Source organism: Diorhabda carinulata, chromosome 5, assembly GCF_026250575.1.
Source record: "Diorhabda carinulata isolate Delta chromosome 5, icDioCari1.1, whole genome shotgun sequence".
NCBI classification, from domain to species: Eukaryota; Metazoa; Arthropoda; class Insecta; order Coleoptera; family Chrysomelidae; genus Diorhabda; species Diorhabda carinulata.
Window position 1 is genome coordinate 17,808,059 of NC_079464.1, and position 19,245 is coordinate 17,827,303.

The following is a 19,245-nucleotide window of genomic DNA, read 5'->3' on the forward strand; positions in this document are numbered from 1 at the left end:
GTAGAACAACGGAATTTCATCACTTGTATGTCACTTGTCATATTATAACATTCAATTAAACAATATTTTCATGAATTATGGTATTCGTTTTTAAAAATTCGTATCTAGAATTTAAGGGCTGATAATAATTCTATAAATAATAATTTGAAGATATTTAAAATGATGTCTGATGCGAAATTTACGATATATTTCATTTTTCAACTTATTTAGATAATAAAAAAATAAGTTATTGACGTTTCTTTTTCAAAATGATTGTGTCTAATGTTTCTGAAAGTTCTACATAGTATTTCAATGTTGTATGATCGAAATGTGAAAATCATCTTTTCTTCCATATATAGACAATAATTTATTACAAAATATTTTCAAAGGGACCTTAAAAAAATAGATATACATACATATATCCGATTAATTTCACCATGAAATGAAAACAAGCTCAAGTTTTTTGAAAAAAAAAATAAATTATATATATATATTATATTCGTGATAGGAATATTTTAATGTTAGTTACGTAAAATTTTATATGTTCAATAACGTCTAACCCCGCTTTACGAGACTTTTTGAAGATTTATAGTTGCTTATATAATTAAGATTTTATTAAATTTATCGTGTAATGAACGTTTCTGTTTCGATATTAATAACCTTGAAACATTTTTAAAACGAAAATATAATTCCGATAAAACCTTTGGAACTTTAATTAAATGGTAATTAGAAAATATTTTCGATCCAAAGTACGATGAAATGTTTTAGCAACTTTTTCGTTTTTACAATGTTTTTATTTCATGATTTACAGGATTGATAAGCACGTAGTTTTTAGGCGGTAATTATTATGGTATATCCACCATTTTTGATATTTATTTTTCTAAAAAATATGGCTCGTCAATCGATTTAAAAACCGTCAACTTTGGATTGTTGATAACGAACATGGTAGTTGATTTAGATTTGATATACAAATTTCGTGTTTAGTAACATTTCAGATTCAATTTAAAATAAAAAATATGTAAAGTTGATCTATTGTATTTTTATTGAAGCCTTCCTTGCAATATTTGCACAAATTCAATTATAACAAAAAGTGGATTTTATTAATTATATAAAAAGTTTTGAATGCCTGGTTTACTGAGATAAATAAGTCGAAAAAAGTCATTTACACACGAATTTCATACGATATATATACAAAAGTTTAATCGTAATTTTCCGTATATTATGTTTATTAATATTTTAAACATTTTAATCAAATTGATAAAATAACAGACGAATTTGTCGACTCTTCTCTTCAGCATTATAGAAGTCACCTAAAAATAATTATGATTACATAAGTAGAAAAATAAAAAAAATGGCATCAGCGCTACTTGAACCCGGGACCTCCTGCATTTAAGCCTCGTACTCTAATTACTATACTAGGGAGACCTTAATAATACGTTTTTCTACGCACAACTGCTTGAAATATGTCTAAACTACGTTTAATCAGTTGAATTGAACAAAAACTTTAAGGTTTAGTTGTTTTTAAATGATGTTCTTGATAATAAATAAGAATTTTTTTTTTCCGAAGGTAAAATTGATTTTTTTGTGTGTTGTCGTATTTTATGGTATCTAGATACAATATCATTATAAAAAGGAAACAGAAAGCCCTGAAATCAGGTCGTAAAATCGCTGGTAAGCTTTATTGTCATTTTGTTGTTTCTTTTAACATGAAATTTGTCGATATTCCATTATATATATGATATTGAGGTGATCTATTTTCGTTTCCATACAAAACATAATTTAGAAATGTTGCATGTAGACGATAAAATCTATTTTACTTTTCAAATAAATGAGTAGCTTTAGTAACGAAGATTCTACCATTATCGTAACATTATATCTATTGAAATTGTTCAATAATTTGAAGATTAAAAAATATATTTTTTTCAACGCTTTAAACTTCTAGTAAAATTATTGACACATATAATTATGTTTGTATCAAATACAGCACAAAACGATCTAACCTCACTTTTTTGGTGAATCAAATCAACGAAGAACATTGATAATAGAAAGACGATAAAAAACTCAAATTCTTATCAAAACGTTTTATTATATGACAATAGGTCATTTTGGAATGTCATAACCAGCCACCATTTTGTCTTGGGACCAATATTGCGTTATTTACATTAAAATTATTTTTATATTGGTGTTTTATTTTCGTGTTGTTTTTTTGACAAAAGATATCCATTTCAATTAAAAAAGCGCTCGAAATAATCTATTCTCTATACACAAATGAAATAAAGTCTTTGTCTACCGCGACAATATGGCCGATGTCTCAAATAACGTTATGAGAAATGACTTGTTGGCGTCAGATCTAGATTGAGGTTATACATACTAACCTAACATTTGAAATATGATGAATGCTGCAAGTAGATTTTTAAAAACCAGAAATACCCCCAAATTATTTTCAATTTTCGATATTTGTTAGGTTAAAAGCATATTAAAAACCTCCATATCGATGGATATAATTTATTAAAAAGCTTAATAAACTCTTGGAAGTTTTCAAGACAAACGAGGGCTACGCGCTACTTGAAAAAATTATCTTATTGACACAGCGTGCGTCCCGGTTATTGGTTCGCGGGGGCATTTTTTCAGGGTGAAATTAAATGTATAGAGAATACAGACGGATTTTTGGTATTTGGGGCTGTTTTACATGAAATTTTCATATTTTTCAAGAATCTTTTCATTAAATTCTTCATTTTTTGTCAATTTTCGAAATATTTGCAAAAAATTTATTACCTTTTTAACGTCTTTATTTATTGATGATTATTGCAATTGTTTATAGAGGAAAAAGGCTTTTCCTAAATTATATTCTGTCTAATTTCATCGTTTCTTACGTTTTCCAATATTTTTAATGATTTTTGAATCAAAATAAAATACACAATGTTCATAAAAACAGTTCGGACGTGATAGTTTTAGAGCCGACCCTGTATATTTTGATATGACTGCGTTTTATTAAAAACAATTTTCATTTTCGTTGCTGTTCGACGTTGAATTTCGGATTAACATCGCAATTCAAATTTTCGAAAGATAATTGCGTACTTTTCGTTGTAATTTGTTATACCGGGGTTATACAAATAGTAACATAAAACAATCATTTTTGAGGTTAGTTTTATAGCCGCCCCTTTATATTTGTAATTCATGTCAAAACGTGACCTTTTTGACGTCTTCATTTATTTATAATTATTGCAATTGTTTACAGTAGAAAACGGTTTTCTTAAACGATATTCTATTTGATTTCATTGTTTTTTATGTTTTCTCATCTTTTTAATGATTTTTAAATCAAAATAAAATATGCAGTGATCACAAAAACAGTTCGGACGTGATAGTTTTAGAACCGACCCTGTATGTTTGTAGATAATTTCAAAACGTGTTTATTCTTATATTAACAACTAAATAAAACGAAAAATAAAAAAAATTATTTATATTTTAATACATACATACAGATACATATTTATCAACTTAATATTTAAAAATTCGTAAGTGTGAGACAAAAAAAATTACCACATATTATAATCGGAATCATCTTGATCGAAAGTCAAGAAAAATCCAATCAAAGTTATATAAACAACGATATTTCCGGCTATAGTGAGATAACAAGCCCCAGCTACAATTACAGCGGCTCTCGCTAGTACAATTGGTAGAGCGAATGAACTAACCAAAACACCCATAGTTACAAATATAGCAGCTTCCATACAACTATTGCTCGAACCGGAACCGTCGCTATATCGTCTCGCGACTAACGTGGGAATAGGTGCTAGAATATAGAATATTATTTCGAAAAACGGCCACCATAATCTAAAATTTAAGAAAACTAAGCTGTGGAAACATAAAAGAATACGAATACTTACTTGTATTGTGGTAAAGCGCAAGCTAGAATCAAAAACGTCATTCCAATCGAACCCAAAAAGGCCAAAGTAACTAAACTACAAATTGTTAATTATTAAAACTACAAAGTTAATTTATGTATATATTATAATACTTACGCTATTTATTTGTAGCGGCAGCAAAAAAATAAAACAAAAATTACGTATTAATATAATATACATTAAAAAAAAGAGACATATTTCGAAAATTATAAAGAAAATCTATTTAATATGAGTCACACTTAAAATAAATTATCCAGTCAGCTAAAACAGTTTAATTTACAATACCTTTTATTCCTGCCATAATAGTTTGAAGTAGTTTCCTTTTTGAAATTATTTATTTATAATAAAACGAGAAACATAATATTAATCCAATTTTCTTGAAAATTTTTGACATACAAAAATAAAGCGATGTCACTGTCAATATTGACAGTAGATATTCCGATTATAATCAGTAATCAAATCAAACAAGATGATCATAATAATTAAAAATTGTTCTCATAAAAAATTAAAACATTTAAATACAATAAAAAAATAATTTTTTATCTTTGTAACTAGAATTATTTCTACGTATTCTATTAGATCTTAATTAATGTATGTGACTTAGATATGTGACAATTTTACTTTGACGTATAAAGTATTGCCTATAAACTTGTACTTTTTAATTGTTTATATAAATGAGTTGACAGTTATTGTTAATATTTGACACTTTATATAATTTTATGGAATTTTAATAGAAATAAATATATATCTGCGATATAATGCATTTTGGACACAAAAAAAGTGTAGATGAAAATGCAACGGAAGAGATGTTTCCGGCTACGGCTTCGTAAGTTAGAATTTCGTATGAATATCATATAAATGGTTTTTATATTTAATACATATACACTGATTATAATGGGGACATGATTAAAAGATTTTGAATTCATAATTAAGTGTAAAAAATTATAAAATATAACTATTGTGTATTAAGAGTTGCCTCAGTCTATTATTAAGAAGTTGTATAAACATTAATTGGTAGAACTATATTATATGTTAAAAAAAAAACAGAGACACAATTTATATTTATCAATTATTGACGAAATAGTTGCTTCTAATACCTTTTACAAAAAAATCCATATTCTTTAATTATATTCAAAGCTTGTTTACTGTAAACGTCAAATAAGTAGGTCCATCTAATGACAGATGACGGCACCAACAATCACGTGAAACTTCAATAACGATCAGCTGGGCCAACTGTGAACTGGGGAGTGGTTGAAAGGGGTGTTTTTCTAGATTTGCTCTATTTTCGAAGGTAAAATTAATATACGCATTCACCAATTAACATCAAAAATCAAATATTAATTATCGTATTAAATTAACCTCACATATTGTCAATTTACTGATATTAATTTTTATTGTACCCCGTAATTAGGGCTTCGAATATTAACTCGAGGGTGATTAATATATAAGTCAACCTATAATGCTTGAAATAATTATAGTTTAGTTCACTTTATGGCAATAAAATTGACGAATTTTAATAGTATTCACATTACTAAAATCAATACTACATTCTTCATTAATTCCGTTAACATTATATATTATTTCTACTGAAAGATGTTTATTCGATGATGTTATTTGATATATTTGAGTTTTAATTATCGAATTTATTATTTATTGTTTAATAATGTTTTAATTATAAAGTCACATGACAATAGTATTGAACACAATATGAGGCTATTAAATAATGATTTTGTCGTAATTATCGTATTTATTGTAGCACTCATACATCTCATTTAGAGAGAAGTAAAAGAAGTAGTTCAACATCACACCATTCAGAAGAAATGAGTGAATATTGGTTGATATCTGCTCCTGGTGACAAAACCTGTCAGCAGACATGGGATACCATGAACAACATGACTAGTAAACAAAATAATTTATCCACTAATTATAAATTTCAAATACCGGATTTAAAAGTAAGTTAATTTTTTATTAAAAATTAGTTTTTGCAAAATCAATATTCATTTTATTAGCAGGGTATAACGAATATTTTTAACACGTTGACTGCCGACTAAGAAATAATTTATAGTTAAATCATTTTTGTTACATGAAATAACCTGTGAAACTATTTTGAACAAAAAATTGATGATTTTTGATGATGTTATTTGATTAAATAAAATTCCAAATATTGTATTGGCAGTCAATGTGTTAATATATTGATTCCCAGTAGATTTGACAGAAATTTCGACATTTTTTGTCCAGTTTTGGGATAAATTAGGGGGAATACCAAAATTAATGATTTACAAAAGAAAAGTTGTTGAAAATTAAAAATTTATAAAATTAAGGAGTGATTCACATTTCGGACCAAATTTGGTATCACAGTGACTAGAATCAATATAAAACTTGTTTGACGAGTCCCAGGAGAGGTTTAAAGACCTACTAACGAAGCTATTAATAATTTTCATGGTTAATAGATACCGTAAAGCACCCCCGTGTGACTGTTTTGTATTTTAGGTTGGTACTCTTGATCAATTAGTAGGTCTTTCCGATGATTTGGGTAAACTCGATGGGTTTGTCGAACAAGTTACTAGAAAAGTGGCTCATTATCTCGGAGAGGTATTAGAGGATCAAAAGGACAAGCTGCAGGAAAACCTGATGGCTAATAACGGTACGTTTTGTTCATTTTTTTTTTCGTTTCAATCTGTAGCGGTTTCCTTTAGGATTGGTAAAAACCTGGCATGTAGTTGTTTTTTTCTTAGATATTTATTTTTTCTTATAACTATAATTCGACTGAAACAATTTTATTTTTGTTGCTGTTCGATGTTCAATTCGAGAAAAAAAATTCGAGATCTGAGATAATAATTGCATACTACTCAATTATAATTTGTATTACCAGGCTTATACAGATAGTAATACGAAAAAAAAGATTTTTATATACATTTTGGAAGTTAGTCACCTATTTCTGTACTTTATTTATTGACCTCTTGTATTTAAATTATGTTAATTCGATACTCCACTGTATATAAAATTATCTGGGGTAGTGAGAACAACACCAAAACAGGCGTCACTAACCCCTCGCGATGTCCCTTTACTTCAAAATTTTCTTTACGTTCTGGAAGACCCTCGTAAAAGTTCGGTTACGGAAAATTACAGGGGGACGAATAAAAATTTGATTTTCTTTGATGTTTGATGTTATAATTCAAGAAAAATACTCACAATTCGAATTTTCGAAAGATAATTGCGTACTTTCCATTATAATTCGTTATACCGGGGTTATACAGATAATAACATGAAAAAATTATTTTTGAGCTTAGTTTTAACGAAATTGCATCTTTCGGAATAATTGGACCATAGGTAGAATAATTAACCCCTTGTACAACAATAAAGAGATCAATTCGATATACCCCTGTATATAAAACGACGCGAAAATGGCGTCACCAATTCTGTTCGGATCAAAACGTTGATTACTTTCTGTACGATCCTCGTAAAAATTCGATTAAGGAAACTTACAGGGGGACAACCAAAAGTATGTGATAAATGTAAAATTGCCGGTAATATGAAGATTTTCCGGTAGATTTTTGAAAGTTTAAATGAAATTGAGTTCAAATGGAAAGGGGTTATTAATTTGGTGTATTTGGTTGGAAAAATAATATTTAATTTATAGTAGTGTATCGAATTTCAAATGAAAACGGTCTTTTTATATGAAATTTCGTTATTTAAATAATTTAATCTCTATATTTATTATAATCAAATAACTGTTGGTGGATATATTTTGTTATATTTTTTTAAACAAAAAGTTTCCATATGTCCATTTATAGATTTTTGTTTAAAAATTTATTTGAACGTATATTTCGCATATAATTGAGATAAATTTCAATCAAATTTGAATGGTTGACGTTTTTCTTTCAAATTTTTAATATTATATGTAAAAATGTACGACATTGATATTATAAGTTTCTTTATAAAAAAACAAATGGAACATTTTTCTTGGTAAAATTTTTTTTGTTATTCAAATTTTAAAAATCGTTTACCACGTCTACATTAAAACTGCTACAAATTTCCTCATTTCTTGGAAAAAAACTACATTAGACAACACTTATTTTTCGCACGTCAATTTTCATAAATGACAGAACAATCGATTTATAACCTTAAAGATAAATATAATTGAGAATATTTTCGTTGAATTGTCATTTTGAACTGAAGATTTGATAAAAATATGAAATATCAAAAAATTAATACGCTAATAATCCATCGAATTCGTCAATTTTGGATCTTTTTACGTTCCAAGTACATCAAATAAGTTTCATCTCACTCGTGCAACTTTGATTAGCCTCGTCTCAATTCGAAACACATTAGCTTTTTTCGCGATAAAAATCCTGAACATAAATTTAAAATGTGCGCTCGCCATGCGAATAAACCACGTTCGGAAAGAAGAAATTCTGTGTTCTCGGAGCGCAGATAACTAATTCCGAACGTATCCCGATTACGTCAAAACGCCATTTTGTGGTTTTACCACGAACTAACTTCTAATCTATGTTTTTTTCTACGTACTTGCTATGGAAAATAAATTATGTTTATTCTCCCATTTAATTTGAAAACACTATTTTAATTTCATGACGTCTTCGAGAGAGATGATTAGATTCAATTATTATCATGAAAATTTACGTTTTCTTAGTATAACTAACCTAACCTTAAATATTTGATCGAGAATCGAAGAGGAAAAACGATATAAGATATAACTCGAAATAAAATTGGGGACTTTAATTTTGGTGCAAATTTTGTAATCGTCTACTGAGTATATATATATATAGTGTGTCCGTTTAAAATGTTCCGTTGTTTTAAGGAATTTTTTATATTTATTACTTTTAATGGCATGCACAACATTCAACAATTTAAAAACTAATACAACTAACCACCACAGACACACGCGCGAGCATGTCTTTTTTTATTTCGAAACAAAAATTACACTAAAAAAAAAGTTTAATTTTTTACTAAAAGAAATTAGTGTTGTCGTTCTTTTTTTAGTTTACGAGTTGTAATCGGACGGAAATGTTGCACGTTATAAAAAGATTTTGTATAATTTTCGCGACTGCGCAGATACGTGTTACTCTTCGAGTACATTATCATCATTTTAAATATATAAACGTTAAATGATGATATACAGTCGACTCTCGATAATTCGAACCTCTGTATAATTCAAAATTTTCACGAGTTTCCTAGAAAATCAGTTGGTAATTAGTATCAAAACGGCGCGTTCATTCGAACTTATCGGCGTCAAACACTTGACAATTCGTAAAAAATAAATCACGTGATCCTCTTACAAACAAATCCGGATAAAACAAGTTCAAACTTGTATAATCGTACAACAGAAGTTGAATTTGGCTTCGATAGTGAATTTCCTCGTTTGGAAAAAAGTCAATGGTCATTTGGCTAACACAGAAAGAATCTATCAACGGAAATCTGTTAAAAAATAAGCAAAAGAGCTCGCGACTACTTTAATCATCAAAAACTTTGGGGCGAATGAAGGGTAGACTTACAAATTTCAAAAAGAGAAACGGAGTTGTGTTCAAAAAAATTTGTGTGGAAAGTGGAAGTTTTAAAAATGAAGTTTTCTCAGTAAAGAGAGGTTGTCAGAATTACTTGCAGTGGTCAACTTGAACCCTTAATGATAGAAAAAGCAATGAAACAGCGATGTTTCAAAAAGGTAAAATCATTTCCAGCTCCTTTTTCAAATTACAACAACTGGACGAGGGATCATCCATAATTTTACTGATTGACAAAGCATGGAAAGCTAGAACACCCCAAACGATTTTCAATTGATCCAAAAAACCTGGTTTCATAAAATAAAATCTTTATAATTACGGATGATGAAGAACCAACAATAAAACCACTAATTGACATCAGCGGCGTGGGTTTTTCTTTTTCGAGAAGTTCAATCACCGATCGTGAAATTTAATCTGCCATAGATACAAATGAAAAAATCAACAATGAAGACGACGACGATACATCAGAACTTTCGACAGAAGTGTCACCAAAACTAAAGTGATGAAAAAGCAATGCAGACACGTTACTTGATTATCGACATTCAATATTTCGGAATTAACGATAGTAGACTGTAAATACCGATCCATATACGAGGGACGTCAGTAATTTTTCTCTATGTTTAAATAACTTTTGTTTTGTTTTAAAGCAACTTGACGACGTGTTAAAAAGTAAATTCTTTATAGGGGTAAAAAAAACGTGTATAATGTGAACATTTCCGTTTAGGCAGCGATAAACCGGAACGAAGGTTGACAAAACGCTCTAAATTCGAAAGTACGACAACAGTAATATCGGAAAATAGCAACCGCGACGAAGGGTATTGTCCTAATACTGAACTGGTACATGGCTTGTGCTTGTTTGGCTGTGCTTGTGACGGTTGTTTGATGGTGGGGGCAGGTGGGCGACCGCCCGACAAAGATGGCGGTGGAGGTGGTTTTCCGGTGAACGACAGGGATTCGGAAAGTTCTTCGGGCGTTTACGTGACGCCACTGCAATCGCCCGCCGACACGGAGAGTTCCACAACAACCACACCCGATCAGTCCCCACAAGTCGATACGTGCCAACCAATCTTGGGGCCAGGTCAGTGGCGCGTCGGACCCAGCTTTAACGCACACGAGCTTCTCACGCCGAAAGACCGGATCCAAGGCGAAATAACAAAAAAAAATCACGATATTAACCTGACCTAGCGCCAAGTGACTAATTTTTACCCGAGAATAATATTCGATCGATTTTCAATGTTTCGAGAAATGTTTTGTATTTTAAATAAAATCTTCCACTTGGATCCGGTCACGATTTTTTTTTATTTTATTTTGAAGCAGAGCTGCGTTAATTTTTTTGTCAAATTGGTTGTAGTGTTTTTACGTTCGTAATACACACACACACACACACACACACACATACACGTAATTCACATTCTCTTTTTTGCTTTATTTCCGTAGCCTATAACAATTTTTTTACCATGTTGGTGGCTTTAGCATATTTCAATGGGGGAAAATTCTGTGGTTAATTTTCGGACCATTTTGCATTCTGAATGTTATGAGGAAAGTTGAAAACACAATAAAAAATTAAAATCCAAGGTGAAAATGGCAATTAATTATTGTTAAATAAATCAAATTATTATCTACTACGATCTGTCGAGGGTGTTACAAATATAAACCGGAATTTGGTTATAAAACATTTTATTATTAGTTTTTCCACCTCTTAAGAAGCTTTCGGATGTTTTCTCGAAAAAATATCTCGTCTTGTACGCTAATGGACCAAATAAATAATCGCTAAGCGATAAATCGGGACTATAAGGAGACTGTGTTTTCAAACCCAACTTTTCCATCGTGTTTTTAAAAGATTACGAGATTCTTGCAGATTCACAATGTATCCAAGTCTCGTTTGTGGTGAATATTCTGTGCAATAAATTTTCTCTTTCCTCTTCATATCGCTGTAGAAGACGCGTGCAAACTTCCCAACGTACGAATTTCGAAACTCGGAAGTCTTGGCACCCTAATTTTGCGACAACCCTACCATTTATGAATTAGTTGTTCAATAATATCCACGTTAATGTCTAATTCTTCAACCATATCGCGTACAGTACTGAGTAGGTCTCGCAAAACAGATTTTTTGTGGTACTCATCCCCGAATCGCTTGAGTATTTTCCTCGGATTATCCATTATCTTTGACCAAAAAACGATTGTGGTAATAAGTGGATTAAAATGCTAGGTTACGCGGTCCCGGCTGTTCTCCACGGTTCGTGACAAACATCTAGTACGGCTATTTCTGCGACACTAAATTTTTCGCGCGTTTATTCAAAAATTTGAATCGCATTCGCATCAGGTGAACTTGTTGCCTGTTTCTTAGACGTACTCGAATCCTGGTACGTAAGCAGATTTCGTGAAACTTGAAATTGATTTAGAAATAGAAGGATAACTTATACGGACTTTTATAAATTTCTAAACGTGCGTTTTTAATCGCGTCTACGATCGATGAGGTTACCGCTTTCGAACTAATGTCCGTTATATGAGTTAAAAATGTTATTCGGAAATAAACGCCTTCTATAATACAAAGTTTATCAAAGGCGCGTCCGCCATTTATAAAAAAACGAATTAAAGACGCCGCGCGAATTCGTCTAATTTGAAAATTCCGTTGTAGCTGGACAGGACCGGTCTAAGGACCCATTTCGCGAGCTTGTTTGTAAGAATACTTTTCGAAAAATAATTATTCCGACTTAGTTTCTTTATAACACTCAGTATTCGAATGTAACAAACACTATTGCCAATACTAACAAACACTTTATTTTGTAAATGCTACTCTCACGACAATGAATCATCTAATGTCCAATGATTAAAAAACGGATTTTTTATTAATTTTTTTTAGTGTATATCCAATTTTTTTTATTATGTATGAGCAATTCATTAGACTATTATTATTTGTCGTCCATTTTCTTCGGTAGCGTGAATCTATACATACAGTGTTGTTTAAAATAAAAATGGAACGTAACAAAATGAATATTTCACGATATAATTTACTTTTGATAGAATTCGATTGGGAAAAGGTCTGGTCAGATGGGGGGCAGATGAATTATTTATCTATTTATTATTGCGAACTTTGACCCCCAATAGTTTTTATAGAAATATATTTTGAGTGACTGGTTTATGTTTCAAATAATTTTTTCCTCATGACATATATCACTTTTTATTATAATATAAACATTCTAAACTGTAGATTTTTCCCCGAAATTGAACATTATTCTATATATTTATATATATAAATGTTGATTTGAATATGAAGATGTTGTGTGTGTCTTTTTACAACTGTTGAAATTTATTGTGTATTTTTTTAAATTTATAGCGGATTTACCGAGTTATTTGACCAGATTTCAATGGGATATCGCTAAATATCCCATAAAACAATCGCTGCGCAACATCGCCGATATTATAAGTAAGCAAGTCGGTCAAATCGACGCCGATCTCAAAACCAAATCGGCCGCTTATAATAATTTGAAGGGAAATCTCCAAAATTTGGAGAAAAAACAAACGTAAGTGAAAGAAAAAATTGTATTTTTTTTTTTCGAAAAATACAGAGGTCGGGATAAGTATCGAAAAACGAATCATGTTTTTGTGTGTCAAACAGTTCTTGAAAACGGGCTCTGTTGCCGACGCGCCGTGTTCAGGATGTTCGATCTAAAGCGCGGCTACCGGAAGAACGCGTCTCCTCCACGCACTTCACGAGGATGATTTCGATCGTAGATTGGAATTATACGAGTGGTAGTTCCAATACAGTCAGCATTTCATTTTGTTGTCGAAAGAAATAACCTTCAAGCTAAACATTACGGTTTACAATGACCAAAATCCTCACGTTTTTATTGAGGAAAAATTTAATCTGCCTGTGGTGTATTTGTGGACAGGGAGATCTCGTGGGACCGCGTTTTTGCAAGAGGAATACGACTTCCGAGCTGCAATTTAAGAAGAATTTGACAACTTGACATGTTTCACCGAACGTGCCTTTCCGTTGAGAAAAAGTTTGAACACTCGCAGTTAACCCTTTTTCGAATCCCTTTTGTAATTTCATTCAGAAAAATTCGTTATGACGACGTTTTTCGGACTTATGCCGACCTCTGTATGAACACAGATTTCGCGCTTTTTTTCACCCCTCACAATATATTTTTATATATTGTGAGTTTTTGATGTTGTGATGGCTGGAAAACCCTTGTTTTAGGGGAAGTTTATTGACGCGCAACTTGGCGGATTTGGTAAAAAAAGAGCATTTCATTCTAGATTCCGAATATTTGCAAACGCTACTGGTTATTGTTCCGAGGTTAGTATTTTTTTTTTTTTTTTTGGTCGTGGAAAACGACGTTTACGGTGGTTTTTTGTTTTTTTACGTTTAGGGCTCAAACGGCCGAATGGAACGCGACGTACGAAAAAATCACCGATATGATAGTACCGCGTTCGTCTCAATTAATAACCCAAGATAACGAATACGGTTTATATACGGTGTCTCTTTTTAAAAAAGTCGTCGAAGAATTCAAATTGCACGCCAGAGAAAAGAAATTCATCGTAAGAGATTTTACTTATAACGAGGAGGAATTGGCAGCTGGGAAAAACGAAATAACCAAATTGGTTACCGATAAGAAAAAGCAGTTCGTAAGTATTTTTCATTTAGGGAGGTAATTCGTCCAAAAAAATTTTTTTTTCCAGTCTATTTATTTAAAAAAAGTTGTATACTTCAACAGAAGTATTTTTTATCAATGGATATGTATTTTTTTCAGTGTACTCATAACGCGGTACGAAATATTTCAAAACATTAAATTTCGAATGTTCGTAATTTTTTTGTATAATCATCGAGTTTTTATTATTTGACAACTATTTTTTTTTCAGTTTATTTATGATGACGTATGAAATATTTGCCTCACTTAATTTTCTAATCTGTTCCAATTTTCTTCTGTGTACATTTCAACATGAAATTTTTTATCATTCGACATTTTTTTGAGTGTATTCACGCTGACGTACGAAAAACTGGATTTCTATTGCTCGCTAACTGTTTTCTCTGTGTAATCATCTAAAATCAAGTTTATATTATGTGAAAATTATTTTTTTCGATCTACATAAGATAAATTACGAAATATTTGGAAAATGGAAATTTTTATTTTCTCTTAACTGTTTTTCAGTGTGAACTTCAACATGAATTTTTTTTTCATTCGACATTTTTTTGAGTATGTATACGCTGACGTACGAAAAATTGAATTTCTATTGCCCGCTAACTATTTTCTCTGTGTAATCACATAAAATTCTACATACGATAAATTGCGAAATATTTGGAAAACTTAAATTTTTATTTTCTCTTAACTGTTTTTCAGTGTATTCATAAAATTTTTTATTGTACGAAAAATTAAATTTCTATTTCTTTATAATTGTTTTTCAGGTTTCCAAAATTGAAATTTTCATTATGTCCAAACTGTTTTTGCAGTATACAATTCCAAAATTCAAATTTACTTTATATATAAACTATTTTTTCAGTGTACAAAATTTTTATTCTCAGTCAAACATTTTTTCAATATTATTATATAATACAAGGTTAATGGAAAGTATCAATAATACGATATAATAAATTTGATACGAAAAGTTTGATTTTTGAAAATTCCATTACGAGATTTTAACTTTGAAACTGCCCGCATTGTTGCCATATTTATTAAAAATCTACTATTATATTTATAATATTTTGAATGATGAAAATGAAATTATTATAGGGTCCTTTGGTTAGATGGTTGAAAGTTAATTTTAGCGAATGTTTCTGTGCCTGGATTCACGTCAAAGCCTTAAGAGTATTCGTCGAATCTGTCTTAAGGTGATTATACATCATACGAAAAATGAAAAAATCGATATTTCTTATTATAATTTTTTTTGTTAGATATGGTTTACCAGTCAATTTCCAAGCTATATTGATACACCCCAATAAGAAGATGACGAAACGTTTAAGAGACGTTTTGAATCAACTTTACGGTCATTTAGATAGTAGCGCTGCTCTTTCGGGACCCAACGTCGACGTAAGATAAAATTTTGATCGAAAATTTCATTTCAATTTTTTAATCGATTTTGATTTCAGAGCGTGGACATTCCCGGCCTCGGATTCGGCCAATCCGAATATTACCCTTACGTTTATTACAAAATCAACGTCGATATGATAGAATCGAAGATCTAAATTAGAAAAAATAAAAAATTGAATCCTTTTACTTATATTATAGGTTTCAAAATACATAATAATAATAATAAATATTCAAAACTGAAAATATTTTTCGCATCTATATATATATTTCAGAGGGGCCCTTTTGAAATAATGCGCGTATTTCGTCATCCAAATAGAAAATTAATATTTTTACATGCAATATTCCACTATTTTTTATATGTTTTAAAAGGCATTTACTCATTTTTTTTTGTTTGTGTCATATTATCTCGTATAATACCCGAACGAACCAAAAATTTCCCTTACCGTTGCGGTACGGTTAAGTGTGACGCGGCCCTAATAATCCTATCGGATTTTCCCTTTTTCCGGTATTATTGCGGTGCCGTTTATTGTGACCCGGCCTTAATACTACTTAATCTCCCATGAAATTTTCCTCCACTCTTTTAATGCTTCGTTATAGTTTTTTTTTTGTTATTATTTAATGATCTAAAGTCTTCTCAAACTCATTATCGGTACGTGACGCTAAATTAAACCCGACACACGCGTAACGGTACCGCAAATCGTCCGTGTATGATTGATCGCATCTTATTTTAACATATTGCGGTGTCGTTTATTATGACCCGGCCTTAATACTACTTAGTTTCTCATGAAATTTTCCTCCACTATTTTAATGCTTTGTTGTTTTTCTATGGTCATTGTTTTATGAACTAAAATCTTCTTGAACTCATTATCGGTACGTAATGCTCAATTAAGCCCGACACAAGCGTAACGGCACCGTAAATCGACCATATATGATTGATCGCATCTTATTTTGACATTCCGGTGTCGTTTATTGTGACCCGGTCTTAATACTACTCAATTTCTCACGGATCTTTCCTATTTTAGATATAATTCGTGCTTTATAAGTGTCATTCCTACTGATCTTTTACTTCTCTTAACGTAGCATAAAACAATCTCGTATATACAGAGTGTTCAATTACAAATTTTATTTTATATAAATCCATTATTTGATTCGTAACATTCGATAGGAAAAACCAACGTATTTTTTTGTGTTTTTGGTCATTATATCGGAATGTAAAACGGTCTATATTAAGGTCGATACACACTTAAATTGATATTTTCACTCCCATTTCAAGATTGTCTAATTTTTTTTGGCACATTAAGTCATCGGTGCGTTTAGTTACGGTAACGGTTATTGTCCACCTTAATATTATTCAATACCTTCGATTTTATAGAGTGTTTTATTACCGTCTTGTGGATGGATATTTTTTGTGTTATATTTGGGGATTTTTCGTTAAACTGGCTTTTAGCTTGTGCGGGACTTTACCGTCTAGTGTGACTCTACCTTAATCCTATTGTTTCTAAATTCGATATTTTTGGTGGTTTTTGAGTTTTTTTGTTAATTATTAATATTTTATTGGATTGATGGAATGTTTGGGTATTATACGGGGGTTATTAAATATATTTAGACGTAGTGAGATGCTTAAAAGTTGACAATACATTTCATTGTTTGTTTTCTCCTGGGGTAGCAATTTTTTTCTTCGTAAAACAGTATTCATTGTACATAAATATTGTATATATATATATGATAATAATAATACGAAAATAATAAAATATTTTGCCTTTTGAATCTATTTATATAATGATGATGATGATTCCATAATTGTATAGTTTCGATTATTAGTAGGACTAATAATTTTTTTTTGAAAATATTAAAAAAAAATTTACGAAAATTTTTTAAAAATAATTATTTTTCGAAAATAATTTTTTTGCGAAAATTTTTCAAAAATAATTTTTTTCGAAAATTTTCAAAAATAATTTTAAGCGGTTATTTGTTCTATGTAATTGTTAGAAAATGAAAAATAAATATTTGAATTGTTGATTTCGAAATTTATATTTTCCAACCTCCCTTAGTCGCACCAAAAATGAATCCCAAACTAAACCGTCAAACGTAATATCTGTCAACTGACATGTCAAATGTCATGAAAGATACCTACAAGATACACAAATCACATATAGAAGTTGACGTGTGTCAAAAATTTCCAATATCTTGTTACATGGTTGCCAATTTAGTCGAGAAAGTAGCAAAACATCCTAAAGAACTAACCTCAAAACGATCTTACACGATTATATTCCGTATGTTATCCAACAACTGTCAAATGTCGTAGTTACGAATGATAATTCGATCAATATTTGATTCGATTATATATAACGTCATTTATGTCAAATTTTAATAATAGTAACGACATCTAGTAAAAAGAATTTTTAGTTTTGTGATAAATTCTAACGTCAGAAAAAAACAATTCAACAAAATACTATCAATTTTTAATATACAGAAAAAACAAACGCGTGGCGTTAAAAATGTCATTTGTCAACATACTTTTGACACATAGACATAAAAATCGTCTTCCAATATATGTACGAGATACAAATAAATTTACGTTTATAGCTAGCTCTAGAGGGATAAAAGTAATTATCACATTGTACTTTACCTAAAATTAATTTTTAATATGTGAAATAATTAGCACCTGTTCTCTTATCTGCCAACAGTGACTGATAGCGATATACAGTATAATTATCTCAGTCGAATGTTATAGTGTTCCTCTTCGTACTCTTCCCGTCGATCTATTTCTCTACTCATTTATCTTATTTCATATTAGACCGGAAGCTGCTTCTTCTTATAGTTGACACAATTTTACAATATAAGGCACGTTCGGAAATGTTCGTAATAGAGTGTATGATTGTACTGAGACAAAAGGAACGTTACTGGAAGTTGAAATACACGTCAAAAATTAATCTTCAATTGTCAAACGTCATAATATCCGTCAACTGATATTTCAAACGTCATTTTCAAAGAATTACCATATTTTTAACTTGAAATACGATTTACAAACATTTTTAGAATCTAAGAAAAACACACAGTAAAAACAAAAACGCAATTCGATAACTGGAGATACAGAGTGACTCGTTATGATAATACTATTAAGTTGGTATTTTTTATTGATCAATTTAGTGATTTTGGGTGGTTTAAACGCCATAGATCTTTCGATAGCTATGACAAACGTCATTCGCAATATGTCAGTTGTATATACGCCAATTTTTTCATAGTACGAACCTCTGACGATAATAAAGAGAAATTTTTATTTTGTGTTGGTACTTGATAAGTTTTCAAGTTGGTATCTTTTGTTTAATTACTTATGTCAAACATCATTCATAATATGTCGCAGTTTATACATAAATTGTCATTTTCAATCTACGGGGGTGTCAAAAATGCAGTGATAATAGGAATTATTGATTCTAAATGTCGTGTTTAAATACCAAAAATAATATTTTTACATAGAAGACGTTATTAAATAACAATTTTCTTCAATATTTCATTTCTTAGGCCTTTTATATACATTTATATTTCGAAATCGTTTAGATTTTAGGTCCCTTCTGTTATGAAACTAGTTTTTTATAATTTTCGAAACACACAGTGTCGAAACGTAAAAATTTTTTGAATATCTTTCAAAAATTATAAAAAAAAACTAATTCTACAACAGAAAGGACCTAAAATCAAGACGTTTTAGTAAGATAATTGGAATTTATGAGTATAAATAAGCAAGTAAATATTCTATGTTGATACAGGGACAAAAGTGACGTTACAAATGCAATTTTTCAACTCTCATACGTC

The 19,245-nt window shown here is 30.2% G+C and overlaps 2 protein-coding genes across 3 annotated transcripts; one reads left to right on the forward strand and one right to left on the reverse strand.

The window, feature by feature from the left end:
• Nucleotides 1-3,424: 3,424 nt before the first annotated feature.
• LOC130894624 (leptin receptor gene-related protein) lies at nt 3,425-3,982 on the reverse strand. The gene is made up of 2 exons (XM_057801550.1): nt 3,867-3,982; nt 3,425-3,813 (listed from the first exon to the last, which is right to left on the reverse strand). The coding sequence occupies exons 1-2, from the start codon at nt 3,905-3,907 to the stop codon at nt 3,516-3,518; spliced, it is 339 nt and encodes a 112-aa protein (XP_057657533.1). The 5' UTR covers nt 3,908-3,982; the 3' UTR covers nt 3,425-3,515.
• A 1,072-nt stretch (nt 3,983-5,054) lies between these two features.
• On the forward strand, nt 5,055-17,452 carry LOC130894623 (V-type proton ATPase subunit C). Of its 2 annotated transcripts, XM_057801549.1 has the most exons (10): nt 5,061-5,175; nt 5,641-5,836; nt 6,375-6,528; nt 10,299-10,481; nt 12,741-12,927; nt 13,608-13,706; nt 13,780-14,035; nt 15,139-15,236; nt 15,300-15,435; nt 15,495-17,452. In XM_057801549.1, the coding sequence occupies exons 2-10, from the start codon at nt 5,705-5,707 to the stop codon at nt 15,588-15,590; spliced, it is 1,341 nt and encodes a 446-aa protein (XP_057657532.1). In that variant the 5' UTR covers nt 5,061-5,175; nt 5,641-5,704; the 3' UTR covers nt 15,591-17,452. The 2 variants fall into 2 exon arrangements, with proteins under 2 accessions (XP_057657531.1, XP_057657532.1); XM_057801548.1 differs by lacking the exon at nt 10,299-10,481 and having other exon boundaries at nt 5,055-5,175.
• The last annotated feature ends 1,793 nt before the right edge of the window (nt 17,453-19,245 follow it).

Coding starts and splice junctions, on each gene's coding strand:
- LOC130894624 (XM_057801550.1), bottom strand. CDS start 3,907: ATGACGTTTTTGATTCTAGCTTGCGCTTTACCACAATACAA. Junction 3,814..3,866: donor TGCGCTTTACCACAATACAA/GTAAGTATTCGT, acceptor CTTAAATTTTAG/ATTATGGTGGCCGTTTTTCG.
- LOC130894623 (XM_057801549.1), top strand. CDS start 5,705: ATGAGTGAATATTGGTTGATATCTGCTCCTGGTGACAAAACCTGTCAG. Junction 14,036..15,138: donor CCGATAAGAAAAAGCAGTTC/GTAAGTATTTTT, acceptor AAATTATTATAG/GGTCCTTTGGTTAGATGGTT. Junction 15,237..15,299: donor TTCGTCGAATCTGTCTTAAG/GTGATTATACAT, acceptor TTTTTTTGTTAG/ATATGGTTTACCAGTCAATT.